Below are 16,772 nucleotides of genomic sequence, written 5' to 3'. Positions count from 1 at the left end.
AATAAGTAATCAAGCAACATTACGGACCATACCTATACCTCATTAGTCATTACCTAGATCTCTTTCTTTATTAATTCGTTTTTATTTTACTTTTATTTAGTTCGATTCCCCGGCATCGTAAGCGATTTCTCAAAAATCTTTGAATATTTCTTTTAAATTATGTATAGTAGCTGCATTTAAAAAGAACAAATATATGTTTCCTTTCATCAAATTTTACTGTCTCAAGTATTTTAAGCACTTTCCCTCCAGGGCCCTTAGGAAATTACAATCCTGTATTAACTAATGCCAAAATACATTTCAGATAAAATCCAAAATAAATAGGTTTTAAATACACTTTCGTTAAAAGATAGCCTACAATAAAGATTATTACAATTTACAATATTCATAATATATTTTTTCAATAAATTAAACCAAAAATGTATGGTTTAAACCTTTTTATTTCAACCTACTTATATTACACTTATAAGTATAAAAAAAAACAAAAAGGCAAAATAAATGATATATTATTTAATTAACTTCTGTCAATTTTCAGAAAATTTATAATATAAATGCTACTGAATTCTTAATTAAATATATAAAGCTATATAATATTATAGAACAATCATTACAGTTTATTTTCAGATGTTTATTTTATAATTATAATATACTATTCATCATTTTTATAATTCTGTGCCTTCCATTTATTTAACATTTAGGATAATAAGTCTTGTTGTTGTTGTGCCTGTTGCTGGTGGATTTCTTGCATGGTTGAGACAGGCAATGTAGCACTAACTGTTATAGAAGGCATGCCTGGTAAGGACACAGGTGTCACCACGGGTAATCCACTTAGTAAAGAAGGTGGTTGCATAGGAGCTTGATGGAAGTTGCTCATGTCAAAAGTTGGAACTAAATTAGTTGTTTGGGGATTTTGGGGGTTTGGGTATGCAGCAGGTGCTGATGGTTGGTGGTAACCTGGCATCATTGGAATATATGGTTGTGGCTGATTCATAGGAATACCAGGAAGATTTGGCAATGGTGCTGGCGGTTGCATATTGGATATTGATGGAATGCTTCCTAAGTTTGTTAAGGTGGTATCAGCAAAATCTGAAATAAAATAATTCAATAGTTAGAACCAGGGTATATCCTATACAGTAATATATAGATATGTATATGTATTGTTACACTTACTACTAGAATATGCAGCCATATTGGATACTACAGATGTAGGTTGTGACACAGTCGGCTGAGGTTGTGGAGGCAGATCAATTTGAGGCTGAGGAATATTCTCTGTATTAGGTTGTGTTGGAATATTTCCTGGATTAACCATTGGGACTCCAGTCAGGAACGGAGGAGGGGCTTGAACAGTTTCTGCTTGATTGGCAGCAGATACAGCAGCCATGTTGACATTTACATTTGGTTCTACAGCAGCTACATTACTACTTTGCCGGGGCTGAAATATTATTTTTATAAGCATTATTGAAACTATTGATAAAAAGTTATTTCTCCAAGATTTATTCTTCTAAATCTACTTATATTAACTATTTATATATTACAATTATTTACATACCATTCCAATTGGTTCAGCTTTGGTTGATGCATATCGGATAGGAATTCTATGCAAATATCCATACCCGATACCACAGCCAAGACTGCCTTCACCTCCCCAATTATGATTTGGTGTAATAACCACTTCACGGCATATATCATCAGATACATTATACACATACAACTTCAGAGGCCTTCCTTCATGTGCTTCTATAAGTGTAAATAAATCTTCACTTTCATGCATTATTGAATCAGCTCCAATTATGTAATCTGAAAAAGGTCTAAGTCCTGCAAGCTCTGCTGGTGAAGAAGGATGAACTTCCTGCAAAATTAAGGTAATCACTTAGGGCAACTTAGGTATTAGATTATACACTTTGATATTACTATACAAGTAAATTTTAATAACATAGAAAATCCAATGTTTATCAATTATCACATTGCTATTAAAGTTGGCTAATCGACCGAGAAAATTCGTTATAAGATTTGACAAAACATAATCATAATACTAACCAGGATATGCCACACATTTTCAGTAGCTCCTTCAAATGAACAAAAGCGGATACTGACACCAAGCAGCCCTTCTCCACCCCAATTGGAGCAGGGAGTGATAAAAACTTCACGAACTGATTGAGTTTTACTACTGTACACAAGCATTTTAATATTCCTATCGACATTCTTTTTCAATAATTCCTTCAGGGTGTCATTATCTTGGTCCAATCTAGTATTTTCTATCGCAACAATAAAGTCGAAAAATGGCTCCAAGTTTGCTTTCTGGCCTGGAGAGCCGTCTTGAACCTGAAAAATATTGACGTGTTACATTATAAACTTGTAACATTTTTAAGGTGATAACCTTTATACAACTGGTAATTTATTACGTACGCGTAAGACATGATAGCCTTCTGAACCACCACCTGGTACTTCAAGACTCTGGGAAGAGCCCATTGAAATTTTTCAATCTAAAAAGGAATATTATAAAATATCAGTGTTTTGAAAGTTATCATCACTTTGACGAATGACACTATGTTTGACTTTGACACCGATGTACGTGGCAGAAACAAACGATTGACCCATAGACAATTATTTATACGTTTTGCTTCCGGAAAAGTTGCATATTTTGTTAGCTTGAAAAGTTTAAATAGGAGAGATAAGTAGGTTAGGTCAATTCTAGGCAAGCGCGCTCCATCAGGGAACATCTCAGCTTACCATCAAGCGAGATCGTGGCCAAGCACTCCCCTATTGCAGCATAAAAAAAAACCTTAGTTCTTCAGTTGCTTGATTTTGTTTTGTATTAATGCTTAATTGCATATTAACACAAAATTTTTCGATATATAATAGGTATGAAATATTATTTTCTTACTTTGTTTTATCCACCACTAATAAAATAAGCCTTGCCACTTTTCACACTGAAATTAAACCGAATCTGTGATTAAAATGCATGCAAGCATGAAGTCTGGCATGAAGGTACTAAACAGATCACGATCTACTTATTTCATTTATGAAGGGTAGATGTTAGGAATTGTTAGTAATTAATCAAATTAATGTTATTAATCTTCCAGTCCACATGACATAATTAATTAATTTCATCTATTTCTGTCGTACGTATGTCGTAAGGTAGTCGTAAGCATGTCGTATTAAAGTAAATAGCCTACAGAAATAGGCTCAAGCGTCTTATTTACGGTCCATCTTGACGTACGTCCCGCCAAGGTCATACACGATGCACGACGCAAAACGACAGTGAATAGCGTTGACGTACGTCAATAATTATTATTATTATCTTGCTGGATGTGCACGACCAACTTTTCATCCAGCAAGCACCCCCACCACCGCGAACGTCGTGCAGATGGACAGTGAATAGCGCGGACGTACAGCAGATTAGTGTTGCCAACAGAAATTAATGTAAATACTTGGAAACGTGGCCTATTGATATGATTTTTTTGTGATAACTTAGTGAGTACATGAGCAAGCAAGAAACGGTTATTTTTGATTTTTATGTACACAGGAAATCCCAATTATCATTACTTTTGGATCAACCTTGTACACATGGACAGTTTATATTCAGAAGTTATTATTTTAAAAGAACTCCAAGGCGAATTGTTGAATAACACAGATTTTATGCAAAAGTCCACTGCAGAAAAATGGCAATTTATTTAAAAAAAAATATCTTGACGAATTTGTTTGTTAAAAAAAAATGATTAGCTATATACTCTCTGTTCCCGCCACTTTAGCATTTACTGAAAGAGTCTTTTCGGTCATGAATGTGAAGTGGCGGGAAGAGAGAAACCGAGCTTCATTAAAAATTAATTAAAAATGAGCTCTTGAAATATATAAATTTAGATTTGGAATGTTTGGATTCATATAATTCATTTAAAAATAATGAAAAATTCTTAGTTACTGCAAAAAGTACAAAAAAATACATTTTTAAAAATATTTATTTACTCTTTATTTACCTCCTTTAAAATCAGATATACTCTATTTCTTCAAATAAAAGTTGGCAACCCTAGCCATGCTTGATGCGCGCACGATCGTCAGTAGGATACATCCAGCACCGCGGCCTTGAGCCGACGTACGTCGGGGATTGACCGTGAATAAAGCGTCTCAGAGGAATAAACCTAGGAAATAGGCAAATAGCCGAAGGATGGTCGTGAGTCGTAAAAAATAAAAATGTGTCAAATGTCATCCTGTGATGTCATCTGTCACATTTTCTCAACAAGAACCTACCTGTAAAATAAAATCAAAAATCAAAATAAAAAAATAGGAGAAAATCAAAATATTGAACCCTAATGAAATGTTAAAGAAAACTAAAATATCGTAGGTTTCTTGAAATCGTAATTTAGAAATCTAATGTGAGGAGACGTTAGTTAAATACGTCGGACTTAAATAAAAAAAATTGAGCTAGGTAACTAAACAGCATAATATAGACCTTGGACTTGGCCAGTAAAATTGGTAAGTTCACAACATACATTATTGAATATTCTGTCAATTATTTGCTAGAAAATCGATCATATAAGGTACTTGTAATATTTCATGTCATGTAAACAGTGAAGTAATAAACCTTATTTGCTTACAATGTTATGAAACTTAACTAGGTATTCCAGTTAACGATGGCAGACGGAAAACAGTTAATAAAAGAATGGCTTAATGAGTACACATCCTTGCAAGAACATGAAATAAAAAGTTTTGCAGCAGAACATGAGCATAATCATGAAATCGCAACAGCAATATTTAATTTACTGAACAGCGACGACGAAAGTGGACAATCATCTAGTTCTAGTCCAGAAATTGATGAAGAGGTAAATTTTCTAATATGACTACCCCATCTCTCCATTTGTTTTTTCATAATAATTTCTTGCCTTGCTTGTATTTTGATCTAGATTAAGCTATACATAACCTGAATTTTGATATTAACATCAGTATTTATAAATCTAAACATTACAGATGCTGGAAAGTGTTTGCATGCAATTATTTAGTTTCTACAGATCTAAAGAGATAGAGCTGCAAAGGTTTACATTACAATTTGTACCTGTGTTTATCTATATCTACCTAAAAGCTGTTGCTATTGGCAATGCCAAATCATTTAGACCAATTGAAACTCTGCTTATTGGTAAGTATTTGAATTGTAATTGCTTATATGTTAAAGTATTTCAGAATTATGCCATAAATTGTATGTTTTTTCTAGGGTTATATAATTTTGAAGTTGTTGATGAAAATGGAAAACCTAAAGTGGTGTCTTTCAGATTACCTTCTCTTGCACAGAATTCAATATATCATGAAGTAAGTTAACACACAAAATATTATCACATAAAAATGTTTTTATTTTACTTTTTACTAATATTAAATAACATTTTTAGCCACTCAGTTTGGGGTCTCAGTTTCTTACTGAGAGTGCATTGAGAAGATGGGAAGAATGTAACACAAAACTTGTCAGTTGGGGGCCACTTCCACAAGTAGAAGTTATAAATGCACAAAATAGATTGAAAGTGATGGCTGCACTATTGTTTGTTTATAACAGACATCTGAGCTTATTACCCAAACTTGCCTTGAGACATTTCTGCATTGCTGCATCTAGGTACAGTTATTATTATATTTTTATTGTATAAAATATTTGATGTATTCCTTCATTTGAGGCCTAACTTAATCATCAGCAATAAAAATCAACTGATGTCCATTGTAGTGGATTAATTAAAAAACATACCATTTAAACTGCTTCTCTTTACCCTTAATAAATATACTCTAAGGGCCTGTTCAGTGCGACGCGGATGACCTACGCGGACGTCCGCGACGGACGGTAAAATGTATGAAACCTTACAGCGCGTTCAGAGCGACGCGGAGCTGTCCGCGTCGCGGAGAGCTATCCGCGCGCGGTCGAAATCGCTCCGCGCCGCTCCTCCGCGCCGCGGATGTCCGCGGGCGGACGGTGCCTGGTTCTAATGTATTTGTTCAGTGCTCGGCGGACAACAGTCACGCGGAGCGGATGTAAAGTACTGTCGTTGTCATGGCGGCTGCGTCAAATGTGCAAACCGAGAGGGTTACAGTCGATCCCGATCCGCATCGCACTGAACGACAAAATCATCCGCGACGGACGCAAAACCTAGACCGCGTGCGGACGGTCCGCGTCGCACTGAATCGGGCCTAATTTAATTTGACATTTCTCTACAGCTCTTTATTTTTATTCTCAAGCTTGTATAAATATAATTTAACACAATATGTAAAACTATTACAGGATTGTAACACAAGGTTTTAAGAAAAAAGGTAGTATGCCTAATGCAAAGTCTATCCAAAGAATTCCAGTTACTTCAAATTTTATGTTAGAAATGATATTTGGGGCATATTTTGCAATGTTCAACGAGTTTTACACATTAGCCCTGCAGGCAGTAACAGATTTAGATGTGAGGGCACAGTATGAGCTATTTCCTGATGTGATGTTGGTAACAAGTGCTGTAATTAATTCATTGAAAAGTAATCCTTCAGGTATTTATTGTTATTGCTTCATTAAAAAAAAATCTGTTTTATAATAATATGTTAAAGATCAATTATTATCATGCTATATAATTTTAGGGCAACCCTGTGACGGTCCAATGGGAATAAGTGTAGCATTGTCTCCTGCAACAACAACTGTGACAATGTCCAAATCAATGATTACAAATGCTTCATTCCGTACCAAAAAACTTCCAGGTAAGGAGTGGAATATATCAGAGTATTTCCTCTGGATACATTAAATAAGCATTTATTTAAGATCTTATGTATGTATTTCAATTACAGATCAAAAATAATTTAATGTTTTTTATAATACTTAATGCAAGCCTTACTATGTTCATATCTGCAACATTTTTAAATGTTTAGTCAGGTATGAATTACAAAATTAAAGTTTGTAAGCATAATATGCAATTCCAACTATTGGATGTAGATATAGTCTGAAATAGGAAATCTAAAGTAAGATACATGTTGTTTCATGATACATAATATAATAGCTATATTATTTCAGATGACATTCCAATCCAAGCTGGTCAAGCAGTTCTAACAGAAAATACAGATATGTTGACTTCAATCATAGAAGAAGGGGAGGTGGAAAACGCGGCCCACATGCAAAGGGGAGCTGCAGTACGAAATTCTAAACCGAAACTTAGTTCTTTTCCAGTTCTAGGTAAAAAGACAAAAGATGTTAAAAATACTACCATAACAGATAAAAAAGGTAATACCAAAGAATCAAAAGGCATGTGGAATGCTATTAGTGGAGGGGGTGATATGGTAGATTCACAACCGAAAACGGACAGCTCCCTTGATGGCAGTCAAAAGGATGATATTTCAATGGGGTCTGTACAGAACAGCACAGAAACATCAGATTCGCGTTCACAATTGACTACTGATTCTCTAGATATAGAAACTAGCTCTCGTTTCACCGCCATGCAAGTTAGTTCTGTATAAATAAATCAATGTGTATTATAAAAGCATATATAACTTTGGTATTTTAAATTTGGTAGAGTATTATTCAATTGGGCATGAGCATTATGTATCAGTAATAGCTAAGATATTAATTATTATTGTGTTGGTTGATGGTAAGACAAGATGCATTATTACGTCATACATAGAATGTTTGAGATTTAATTCCAATGTATTTTTGAATGATTAATATTTTATATAAATGTTTAACTACCCTATGAATAAAATTATATGTAAATATGTTAAACACAGTGGTAGGGTTCTATTTATTAAATTTCTCCTAGTTATTAAATGAACATAGAAATAATAAACGATTATGAAATGCTGTATCTGTTGTTTTGTTTTATTATGTAAACCCGGACTAAGGCCTCATTTACGGAGAAGCGGGGCGTCGCGCGGTGCGTTGAGCGGCGCGGCCCGCACTGAATTCAAATATATGGCGTTGTATGAGTGCGTAATAAAATCGTAAATAAATCCAAACTATTTCATTACCGTCGTAAAAGACGGACATTTATGTGATCCTTTTTAGGAGTTCCGTTTTTTTTTTCTATTTGAGGTTCAGATCCTAAAAATAGTGATCAAATGGGTAACGAAAATTACGATATCAGCAAATGCTTTTTGTTTGTAGAGACCTTGGGTATACCTACCATTGCAAATTACACTACACAGACTCACAGAGCAAGTATGGGTTTCTCACGGTCACAGACCACAGCTCTGAGTATATATATATTCTGTGTCCTGTGGACCACAGTTAATACTCATTCGGGGTCATAGGTCAAAATTGTTTTTCTTGAATTTTCTCGAAAACAAAAAATATGTTCTATTTTTTTAGTTAATCAGTGCTCGAAAACGGTAAGTTATCAAAACAAACCAAAGTTTTCGATCTGAAAATCTGAATATCGAAATGAACTTCGTCGGTTGAAAAATACGAAAATAATTTCGAAAGCTCGAAAGGCCTACATTTGAATATAATAGTTACTGTACTATAATATTACTTGCTCTGTGAGTTACAGTAGGTACGCGTCACGTAAAAAGAACGCTGGATGAAAATGATGGGGTGTGTTTGCGCATGGATCGAGTTTTGCACGAAAGCTATGTGTCGAAAAATAAAATAATCGACACTGTCGATTATTTTATTTTTGAACTAGGCTCGTGAATCGTGGCTTCACAACTACCTATTTGATAATCATAAACCACCTCATAACACCAAATAGACCAATAAATCGCCAATGCGCAGCTTCCGTCGTTCTTTTTACTTGACACGACCTGTATATAACTGTGATTTGAATTTTGAATAGCTCTATTCTAGTAGTTAGGTACCACCATCGCAACGGAAATTTAGTTCGTGATCAAGTAGGTACCACGATTTAAAAGAATAATTGTCTACCTCAATAAAGTATCTCGTAGATTACCTAAGTATGTACCTACCCAGATTGTACAAATTGTCGGTAACAAATCACTCTAAAAGCTGATTAAAGCATGATTCACCGAACGGGCCTTATCCCGGGCTGGGAAACAAATGAAACAATACATATAAATTATAAACTTATCAGTTACCTATTCAGTTTACTTGCGCGAGCGTTTACACGTTGGAAGTCGCTTGCGCAAGCTAACTTCTACAAATTTTATTGCTAGTAGACACTTTGCACTAGGTTAACTACGTACCTATATTCTTATCTTAATTCAATTCTTGGTCCCTCCCTATTGAATAAATTGAAAGATTGGCCAGTGGCTTATGAGATATTATTTTCTTATTAAACGTAGATAGCTAAATAAACTGATGGGTGATCTTTATTTATAAAAAATTGGAGCCTAGTAACTACTTGTAACCTGAACTTGTAGTTGTCCCTATATACTGATTAAACTTTATTATCGTATTATCAAATAATTTTATTATACAAAAAAATTTAAAAGCAAGCACCATTCGGCGATATAATACGTGAGAAGAGCATAGTAATTGAATATCCACCTACTGATAACTGATAATAATTATTATATTTATTTTATCATCAACTTTATACAGGGTCTCAGCTATGGTTACTAGCCGGCTAGTCAGAATTGACGATTGAATAGATTATGCGAACAGCGAAGCTGAGAACGATTTGGTTTCAGAACGCCACCAGAACGCGCATTGCTACTTAGCAGTATTGACCTACTGACGTAAAATATTTGCCATAGCCCATAGTTGCGTATAAATTCGTAGTAGGCAAAATAATTCGAGTTTATTTTAAGAAGATATTTCAGATTAAATAAAAAATACTCAATCAAAATGTTGTTAAGGGGCTGTAAATTAATAATAGAAAAAAGAACTATTCCGACGAAACACTGTAAGTATTCTTCATAGATGGAAGAAGTACGTAAGTCGTATATTTGTATGAGTTTTACAGTTTTTTTTATTTGCAATTAACGTACCTATTGTATGTGAAATAATTCCAACTATTGTAACTTTCAACGTATTCTTTGTAAAAAAAATGTTTGTCCAGTTTCCAGACAATTAAGTGTTTCTTTAACACAAGAACCGGAAAAACCATTAATCAAGACGGATATTCCTGGACCTAAAACAAAAGAATTGTTGAAAGAACTTTCATCTTTACAAGTGAGTTTTATAACATAGTATTTAAATAGGTAACACTTTTGACAATATTATATGTAATTTATTAATAATGCTAATTTTAAGACTAAACAGTAGTCTTAAAATTTGCCAGTATGAATTACATACATTATTTAGAGGCAAAGATTTTTATATAATTTTATTTAAATTCTCAGCAAGCAGATTCCGTTCAACTTTTTGCTGATTATGATAAGAGCATTGGAAACTATTTTGTGGATGCCGATGGTAATACCTTCTTAGATGCTTTCACTCAAATATCATCTGTTCCTCTTGGATACAATCATCCTGAATTATTAAATGCTTTTGAAGATAAACATAATTTGGTAAGTAATTTGTATCAAATAAGTTAAATTAAGAAATTATTATTTAATAATATTTTTATATCAGCAATAGACATTTTATTATATTTAAATAATATTATTAAGTACATTATGATTCATTGCAATAATAATACACAATAAAAAAAAATGTATAACTCACTAAAGATGTATGGACCGTGTGTTAATTAAATAATTTTTAAATTTAATTAATTTTTTGTTTTATTATTTTAGAGTGAGTTAATTAACAGACCAGCCCTAGGAGTGTTTCCAGCAACACAATGGCCAAATCGATTAAAGAATGTGTTAATGCCTGTTGCTCCCGCTGGTCTCAAAGGAATTGCCACTATGATGTGTGGCTCCTGTTCCAATGAAAATGCTTATAAAGCCATTTTTATGTGGTATCGTACAAAGCAGCGTGGGGGCAAAACTGATTTTACACCCGAGGAGTTGGCTTCTTGTATGGTGAACCAGCAACCAGGTGCACCAAAGATGTCTATACTTTCTTTTAAGGTATTTTTTTAAAGATAAAAATGAATAATTTAATTTTATATATCAGGTTAATTAAGGTACTATTTAATTCAGGGTGGTTTTCACGGTCGCACATTTGGAGCATTATCTACGACAAGGTCTAAACCAATTCACAAATTGGATTGTCCTGCATTTGATTGGCCAGTTGCTCCCTTTCCAAGATATAAATATCCACTTGACCAACACCAGAGTGAAAATCAACAGGAAGATGCCAAGTACTGTTCCTTCATATACTTTGAGCTTAAAGTTAATTTTTCGTTTCTTTTTATTTTAAACATACTACTTATACATATTTACTTATCTTTTTTTTGTTTATCTTTATTTCTTCTAGTCTTTACTATAAGCAGTTAATTTATGAATTTGAAAGGAGTCGTCCTGCAGATTAAATTTGCATTGAACAATGTTTCCACACATGTAGGTAGGTGTGCTTGTGTCTGCATAATTTTACTAGTTAGATTATATATTAGTGAATGTACTTCTATTTTTCAAAGTGAAAATTATAATCATGTATATTTTTAGATGTCTGGAACAAGTTGAAGATGTGATTGAAAAATATAATAAAAATGGAAATCCAGTTGCTGGTATGATTATTGAACCTATCCAATCAGAGGGAGGAGATTATGAAGCATCACCAGAATTCTTCCAAAAGTTACAGAAAATTTGTCAAAAGGTAGATAAGAGAAGCATATTCATGAAAATGTTGTTTTGTTAACCTATGGAATTATAATCATGACAATTATAGCAAGGGGAGATTGAATTATCTTTTTTTGTTAATGTCATTGACGGAAATCTTTATTTAAATTCATACGTAACTGTAAAGATAATAATTTTTCTAGCTTTCTTTTGTTAACAGTGCTTTTTATTTGTCTTGTTTTTGTAATTAATAATTACAAAATTAATAATTACATACGTTATTTAATATTAATATGTTGTGATAAACTGATAAATGTTAGCTGCATATTTGTGGTAAACAAATATAATTTAGCTTTCATTACAATACCTAAAATCCCTTACTCTACCATTTTAATATTTTTTTTTGTATATTAAAATTTGTAATTCCCTTGTAGAAAGGTGTTGCCCTAATCATTGATGAAGTTCAGACTGGGTGTGGACCCACTGGAAAAATGTGGTGCCATGAGCATTTCAACCTGCCTTCACCACCTGATGTAGTTACTTTCAGTAAAAAAATGCTCACCGGTGGATTTTACTATAATACTGAATTCAAGTTAGTATTATTGTTTTATATCATTTACTTTTTTGAAATTACTTCGTCTTACTAATAGGTATAAATTATTATTTTTCTAAATTAAACTAATAAACATGCTTTTAATAAAAAAAAAAAATTCTATCCATATGTCAGTATGTAACCAACTCCAAGACTTTTGACCCACTTTAAACGGACTGATTTAATTCAAACTGTAGGTACCTACACTTATCAAGGGTCCGTGTTTTAGCGTGTTTTTTTCTTTTTTTTTATTTTTACTGGTGATTATTTTTAATATTTTAACTACTTAATAAAAATAAAAGTCTATAATATCTAGTTATTTGTTTAATCAATAAACATGGTACCAACTCTATCGTTTGTACTAGAGATAACAAATATAGCAACAATTTTTTATTTATAAAAATAGACACTTTGAAGGTTATCTAGATTATTTTTCTTCTCACGTATCATGACGTCACCATGTGGGGCCACAAGAATTAATTATTTTTACTTATAAGTAAATTATGAAAAGTAGGTACATACTTACTACTAGGTACCTACTGTTATTATTTTCTAAAATTTTTTTACTTAGTTACTAACTAGGTAAGTATAGGAATATGTTTTCACAGTTGCATTAGGAATTTTATAAGGTAGACTTCTTGGTATATTGTAGGTATTTTAATTGTTGCGTTGATAGTTTATTCAGATATGCATGGGCTCGATGTTCTGTGTCACGATATTTTATTTCACAGTTACATTACACCTGAGGTCGTGTACATCTGATAGATTCTCTTATGTATTATACATTTGTGTTTATTTCCAGAGCCTATATATAGATTAGATTATTTAGGTTTTGAATTATTGGTTGGATATATTTTCAATACAATAGGATGAAGTGGGATATGAACTATTTTAATAGGTACCTATAGGTACATTGACAGACTTCTCCACCGTGGAAAGACGGAAGACTGGAATATTAAAATTTAAACTCCTCTTTACCTAACCGTTGCGATATTATGAGAACGAGATTGAGTCGTTAAATTTTATTACGATATTACGTTTTCACAGTTATAAGCGTGACATTTTCAAAACATATTGTAGGTACCAAGGTAGGTACGTAGGTATTATCAACACATTGAGAGTATTTTAATAAGATAAAATAGGATATTTTATTTGATTCATTTGCAATTTTTACAATACTTGCTAACTACCTATTTATTTTACGGTTAAAATTGCCTACGAACTCTCGATAAATAATGCTAATGTGTCAATGTATATTCCGTAGCGCCCACTTCGTTTTCAAACTAGCAAGTCAAGTTATACTGATTTGTGAATCATACCTAGTACCTACCTACTTCTCAACGATATGCAACAAGTGACACATCATCACCGAGTCATTGTCGTAGAGATCCGCATTTAGACCCCTTTCATGCGTCAATATATAAATAACTTCCGCATTTAACTACGCGACCGTGAATTCCCTACGATATGATTGAAAAAGAAGCTCGCGCCTCGCAGACGTACTAAGTACCAGGGTCATTTCGGATATCACAAAATATTTTATTCTATTTGATTATTCCTCGGTTAGCTTTCATGTATTATATAATTATTTAAATAATAAAAAAAATAGTTTGGATTTAAATAAATGATTTCTTTCTCAATACACTACTACAACTACAATTTGAATAAATTCAGCCAATACCGTATACTAAATGATATATTTATATGCATACCTAAAATTCATAAAGGCTCAATAATGAAAAGCACTTACAAAATATAGAATATTACTAATGCTATGTTTTGAAAGTATTGTGCTAGTTCCTACTTCCTACATACCTTCTCACGTCTAAATTTACCTAATGTTTTCCTGAAATCTAATAAGAGATAGTTACTAAGATAATACCTATAATTCTTTGATGTTAAAGAATATCAAATAAAACTAAACGTATTATCATTTGATAGGTACCATTGTACCAATAATAACGATTGTTTATCTTCCGTTCTAAAATGACTTTCCAACGATACGATGGTATTTTTGAAATATTATGTACCTATGTGCCCAAAAATACTCATCATTATGTTATGTAAGGTGATACACTTCTAAAATACGTGAAACTATATTTAGTTGTCTATAATTATTACTCCTACATGAAACGTAGGTAGAGTGTATCTCTCATTATTTTTAACCGACTCCATCATCTCATTACTTTTACGAATCTTAATTTATATTTTAAATATTAAATTCAAATTGAACTTGTTTATAGGTACAACTCCGATTTCATTTTGTGATATGTGCTGCATTAATTTAGAAATATTTACTGTAATTAAATGCATTTTCAGGCTATACAAAGCTAGTAACCCTAAGGCATTGTAATTGTTAAGAAACCTTTCTTGAAAGAAAGAAAGAAACCTTATGCTAATTTTATTTTATCAAATACTTATCTTTATTTAAAATTGATATGACTGTTACAGGGCGCCACAAGCTTATCGCATATTCAACACGTGGATGGGGGATCCCGGAAAACTTATCTTATTGGAAAAAGTTCTCAATGTTATGAAAAGTCAAAATTTACTCGCTGTAGTCAAGGAGAGTGGTAAAGTTTTGAAAGAGGGTCTTCACCAGCTCGAAAATGAATTTCCACATCTTATTAACAGTGTGAGAGGACGAGGGACATTTTTGTCTTTTAACGGCTCTTCTACTGAATGCAGGGACAAAATTAATTCAGATTTAAAGAAAAACGGTGAGTTTCTATAGTTTTTTTATATCAATAATTTAACATTTTTCTTTATTTCCATCATACCTACATTTACATTATCTTTTTACTATTACTTTTAGGTGTGCTAAGCGGGGTTTGTGGCGAAGTTGCCATCCGACTACGACCAGCTCTTATATTTCAACCAAAGCATGCTGCCATTTATTTGGATATATTGCGCAAGACACTGAAACAAAATTAATGGATACATCATTTATCGCTACGGATATATTGTCTTTATTGTCTGTATTACAATTTACAATATACATGCATAGAAATTAGGCCAAAACTTTTAGCCAAATTCCTTTCTTCAGTAGCGTTATTTAAGATATTCAAATATTTTAAATTAAAATGTAGAGTTGATGTATATCATGTACGCAGTACGACGGAATAATTCCATTAGATTTAAGAAGACTTTTATGTATGAATATAATTATCAACACGCCTCGAATTGTCTTCCAATTTAATATAATAAATGTCTACAATCTCAAGGTCTGTCATTTTCCATGCCGAATATCTATAACGAATTGTAATATATAAGCTATCATGCAGGAAAAGAGGAATAAAATATAGGTAATATACCACAAAGCTAACTAAAATTAACATATTGTTATCTCATTATTTCTACTTCAATGTAGAACGTATTATAAACGTTCAATGCCTAAATTTGAACTGCCCACGTGAAGATTTCTAAAAGTAGACTTCTTAAATTAACGCGCATCGTGATGTTTGCCCGAATTTACATTTTATATTTTGCTATATTTGTAACTCAGAATAATAATTATGCTTGCTTGAGCTATTTATATCTCCAGACAGAGGAATAGGAATAATAACATTGTTATGTTGTTAGCCAACATAAATATTGAGGTTTATAGTACCGAGTACGATTTAATATAGTTTAAGTACGGAGAGGCGGCGTGAGAAGTGTTCCACTCACGCCGCCCCCCCAGGAAGGTAGACCTGGCGACCTCCCGCCACATTCGCGTTGGGCCTGGAGATAGGCTGCCGCTGACGGGTCTGCGGACGCGGTTCTACCGAATACCCGCGGCCCCGTCAATAAAGCGGCACGGCGGAACAGAGTGGAGTTTAGTCGGTAGGACCCTGCACTCAGCAGGGTGAGTCCGACATAACCCAGGGCTCTTCCCCCGAGTGCCCTGGGTATGCCTAAATGCATTCTCCACTATAAAAAAATAAAAAAAAAATAAGTAGTAAATTTCAGCTTTTCATTAACAGCTAAGTATAATTAATTTATCTCGAACGACGACGAAATATTTATTAACTTGCCTATGTATAAAGTTAAACAGTTTTTATTTATGTGTCACATAAAACCTCTTGAGATTATTTTTAGAAAATCTTCCATGTAAGGCTGGTCAGCTGCGACTACAACGTGCGGTCCGTCTATGGCTGGCCTAAGGGCCGCTGCAGATACGGCGCGGCGTAGCGCAGCGCAGGCATTTTTCATTATCAAACATAAATCGTTGATCGGTTGATTGAAATAATTTGGAAATAATGTTTCATATTGATTGAGATAGGTGTCAATTATCTCAATAGATGGCGCGCGGTGTAACCCTATAGACATATCTTAGTACACATAAAACTGAAAGAAAATAATAGATTCGTGATAAATTCGACTGCTCTGACGGGATCACAGCACAGATGGCCGAATTGGTCAGGCGTCCGCCTCGGATTGGTGGAAACACAGGTGGAAAGAAGCGGATTCGAATCCCGCCTCATGATCGAAAGTTTTCCATACAATAAAAGTTTATATATCTATAAAACATTGAATGCGATAAAACCAAAACATCAAATTCATCGTGCTCTTTCTTGATGGATGGTATATTGTATATTTAGTAAAAGTGTAGTAGGTATTATACTTATTTAAATGTGTAATAAGC

General features: G+C 33.2%; 3 protein-coding genes across 4 annotated transcripts; 2 read left to right on the top strand and 1 right to left on the bottom strand.

Annotated features, from left to right (window-relative positions):
• Positions 1-485: 485 nt before the first annotated feature.
• On the bottom strand, positions 486-2,562 carry Grasp65 (Golgi reassembly-stacking protein 2). Its single transcript, XM_090105779.1, has 5 exons — positions 2,404-2,562; positions 2,035-2,319; positions 1,547-1,846; positions 1,168-1,429; positions 486-1,083 (listed from the first exon to the last, which is right to left on the bottom strand). Exons 1-5 carry the CDS (start codon positions 2,464-2,466, stop codon positions 692-694), a joined length of 1,302 nt encoding a protein of 433 aa, XP_089961905.1. The 5' UTR covers positions 2,467-2,562; the 3' UTR covers positions 486-691.
• Positions 2,563-4,218: 1,656 nt separating this feature from the next.
• On the top strand, positions 4,219-7,788 carry Hyccin (PI4KA lipid kinase complex subunit hyccin). Of its 2 annotated transcripts, none has more exons than XM_090105671.1 (8): positions 4,219-4,467; positions 4,620-4,814; positions 4,960-5,125; positions 5,201-5,295; positions 5,373-5,590; positions 6,245-6,492; positions 6,580-6,696; positions 7,007-7,788. In XM_090105671.1, the coding sequence occupies exons 2-8, from the start codon at positions 4,626-4,628 to the stop codon at positions 7,444-7,446; spliced, it is 1,473 nt and encodes a 490-aa protein (XP_089961797.1). In that variant the 5' UTR covers positions 4,219-4,467; positions 4,620-4,625; the 3' UTR covers positions 7,447-7,788. The 2 variants fall into 2 exon arrangements, with proteins under 2 accessions (XP_089961797.1, XP_089961796.1); XM_090105670.1 differs by having other exon boundaries at positions 4,611-4,814.
• Positions 7,789-9,583: 1,795 nt separating this feature from the next.
• On the top strand, positions 9,584-15,368 carry Gabat (4-aminobutyrate aminotransferase). The gene is made up of 9 exons (XM_090105763.1): positions 9,584-9,788; positions 9,945-10,057; positions 10,228-10,395; positions 10,624-10,902; positions 10,975-11,135; positions 11,440-11,590; positions 11,988-12,145; positions 14,597-14,865; positions 14,961-15,368. Exons 1-9 carry the CDS (start codon positions 9,731-9,733, stop codon positions 15,077-15,079), a joined length of 1,476 nt encoding a protein of 491 aa, XP_089961889.1. The 5' UTR covers positions 9,584-9,730; the 3' UTR covers positions 15,080-15,368.
• The last annotated feature ends 1,404 nt before the right edge of the window (positions 15,369-16,772 follow it).

The sequence above is a fragment of the Colias eurytheme genome, chromosome 9, assembly GCF_061535395.1.
Source record: "Colias eurytheme isolate Ceu_HAF_F1 chromosome 9, ilColEury1 Martin Lab GWU primary, whole genome shotgun sequence".
Taxonomy (NCBI): Eukaryota; Metazoa; Arthropoda; class Insecta; order Lepidoptera; family Pieridae; genus Colias; species Colias eurytheme.
The sequence above is the reverse complement of the archived record's forward strand: the minus strand, read 5'-3'. Positions and strand labels throughout refer to the sequence as shown.

What these genes read in the sequence shown, in the direction of transcription:
- Grasp65 (XM_090105779.1), bottom strand. Translation starts at nt 2,466, where the DNA reads ATGGGCTCTTCCCAGAGTCTTGAAGTACCAGGTGGTGGTTCAGAAGGC. An exon ending in AAGCTGAACCAATTGGAATG is followed by an intron (nt 1,430 to 1,546) that starts GTATGTAAATAA and finishes ATAATATTTCAG; the next exon opens with CCCCGGCAAAGTAGTAATGT. An exon ending in TATGGCTGCATATTCTAGTA is followed by an intron (nt 1,084 to 1,167) that starts GTAAGTGTAACA and finishes ATTTTATTTCAG; the next exon opens with ATTTTGCTGATACCACCTTA.
- Hyccin (XM_090105671.1), top strand. Translation starts at nt 4,626, where the DNA reads ATGGCAGACGGAAAACAGTTAATAAAAGAATGGCTTAATGAGTACACA. An exon ending in GTCCAGAAATTGATGAAGAG is followed by an intron (nt 4,815 to 4,959) that starts GTAAATTTTCTA and finishes TAAACATTACAG; the next exon opens with ATGCTGGAAAGTGTTTGCAT. An exon ending in AATTGAAACTCTGCTTATTG is followed by an intron (nt 5,126 to 5,200) that starts GTAAGTATTTGA and finishes TGTTTTTTCTAG; the next exon opens with GGTTATATAATTTTGAAGTT.
- Gabat (XM_090105763.1), top strand. Translation starts at nt 9,731, where the DNA reads ATGTTGTTAAGGGGCTGTAAATTAATAATAGAAAAAAGAACTATTCCG. An exon ending in AACTATTCCGACGAAACACT is followed by an intron (nt 9,789 to 9,944) that starts GTAAGTATTCTT and finishes ATGTTTGTCCAG; the next exon opens with TTTCCAGACAATTAAGTGTT. An exon ending in TACAGAAAATTTGTCAAAAG is followed by an intron (nt 11,591 to 11,987) that starts GTAGATAAGAGA and finishes ATTCCCTTGTAG; the next exon opens with AAAGGTGTTGCCCTAATCAT.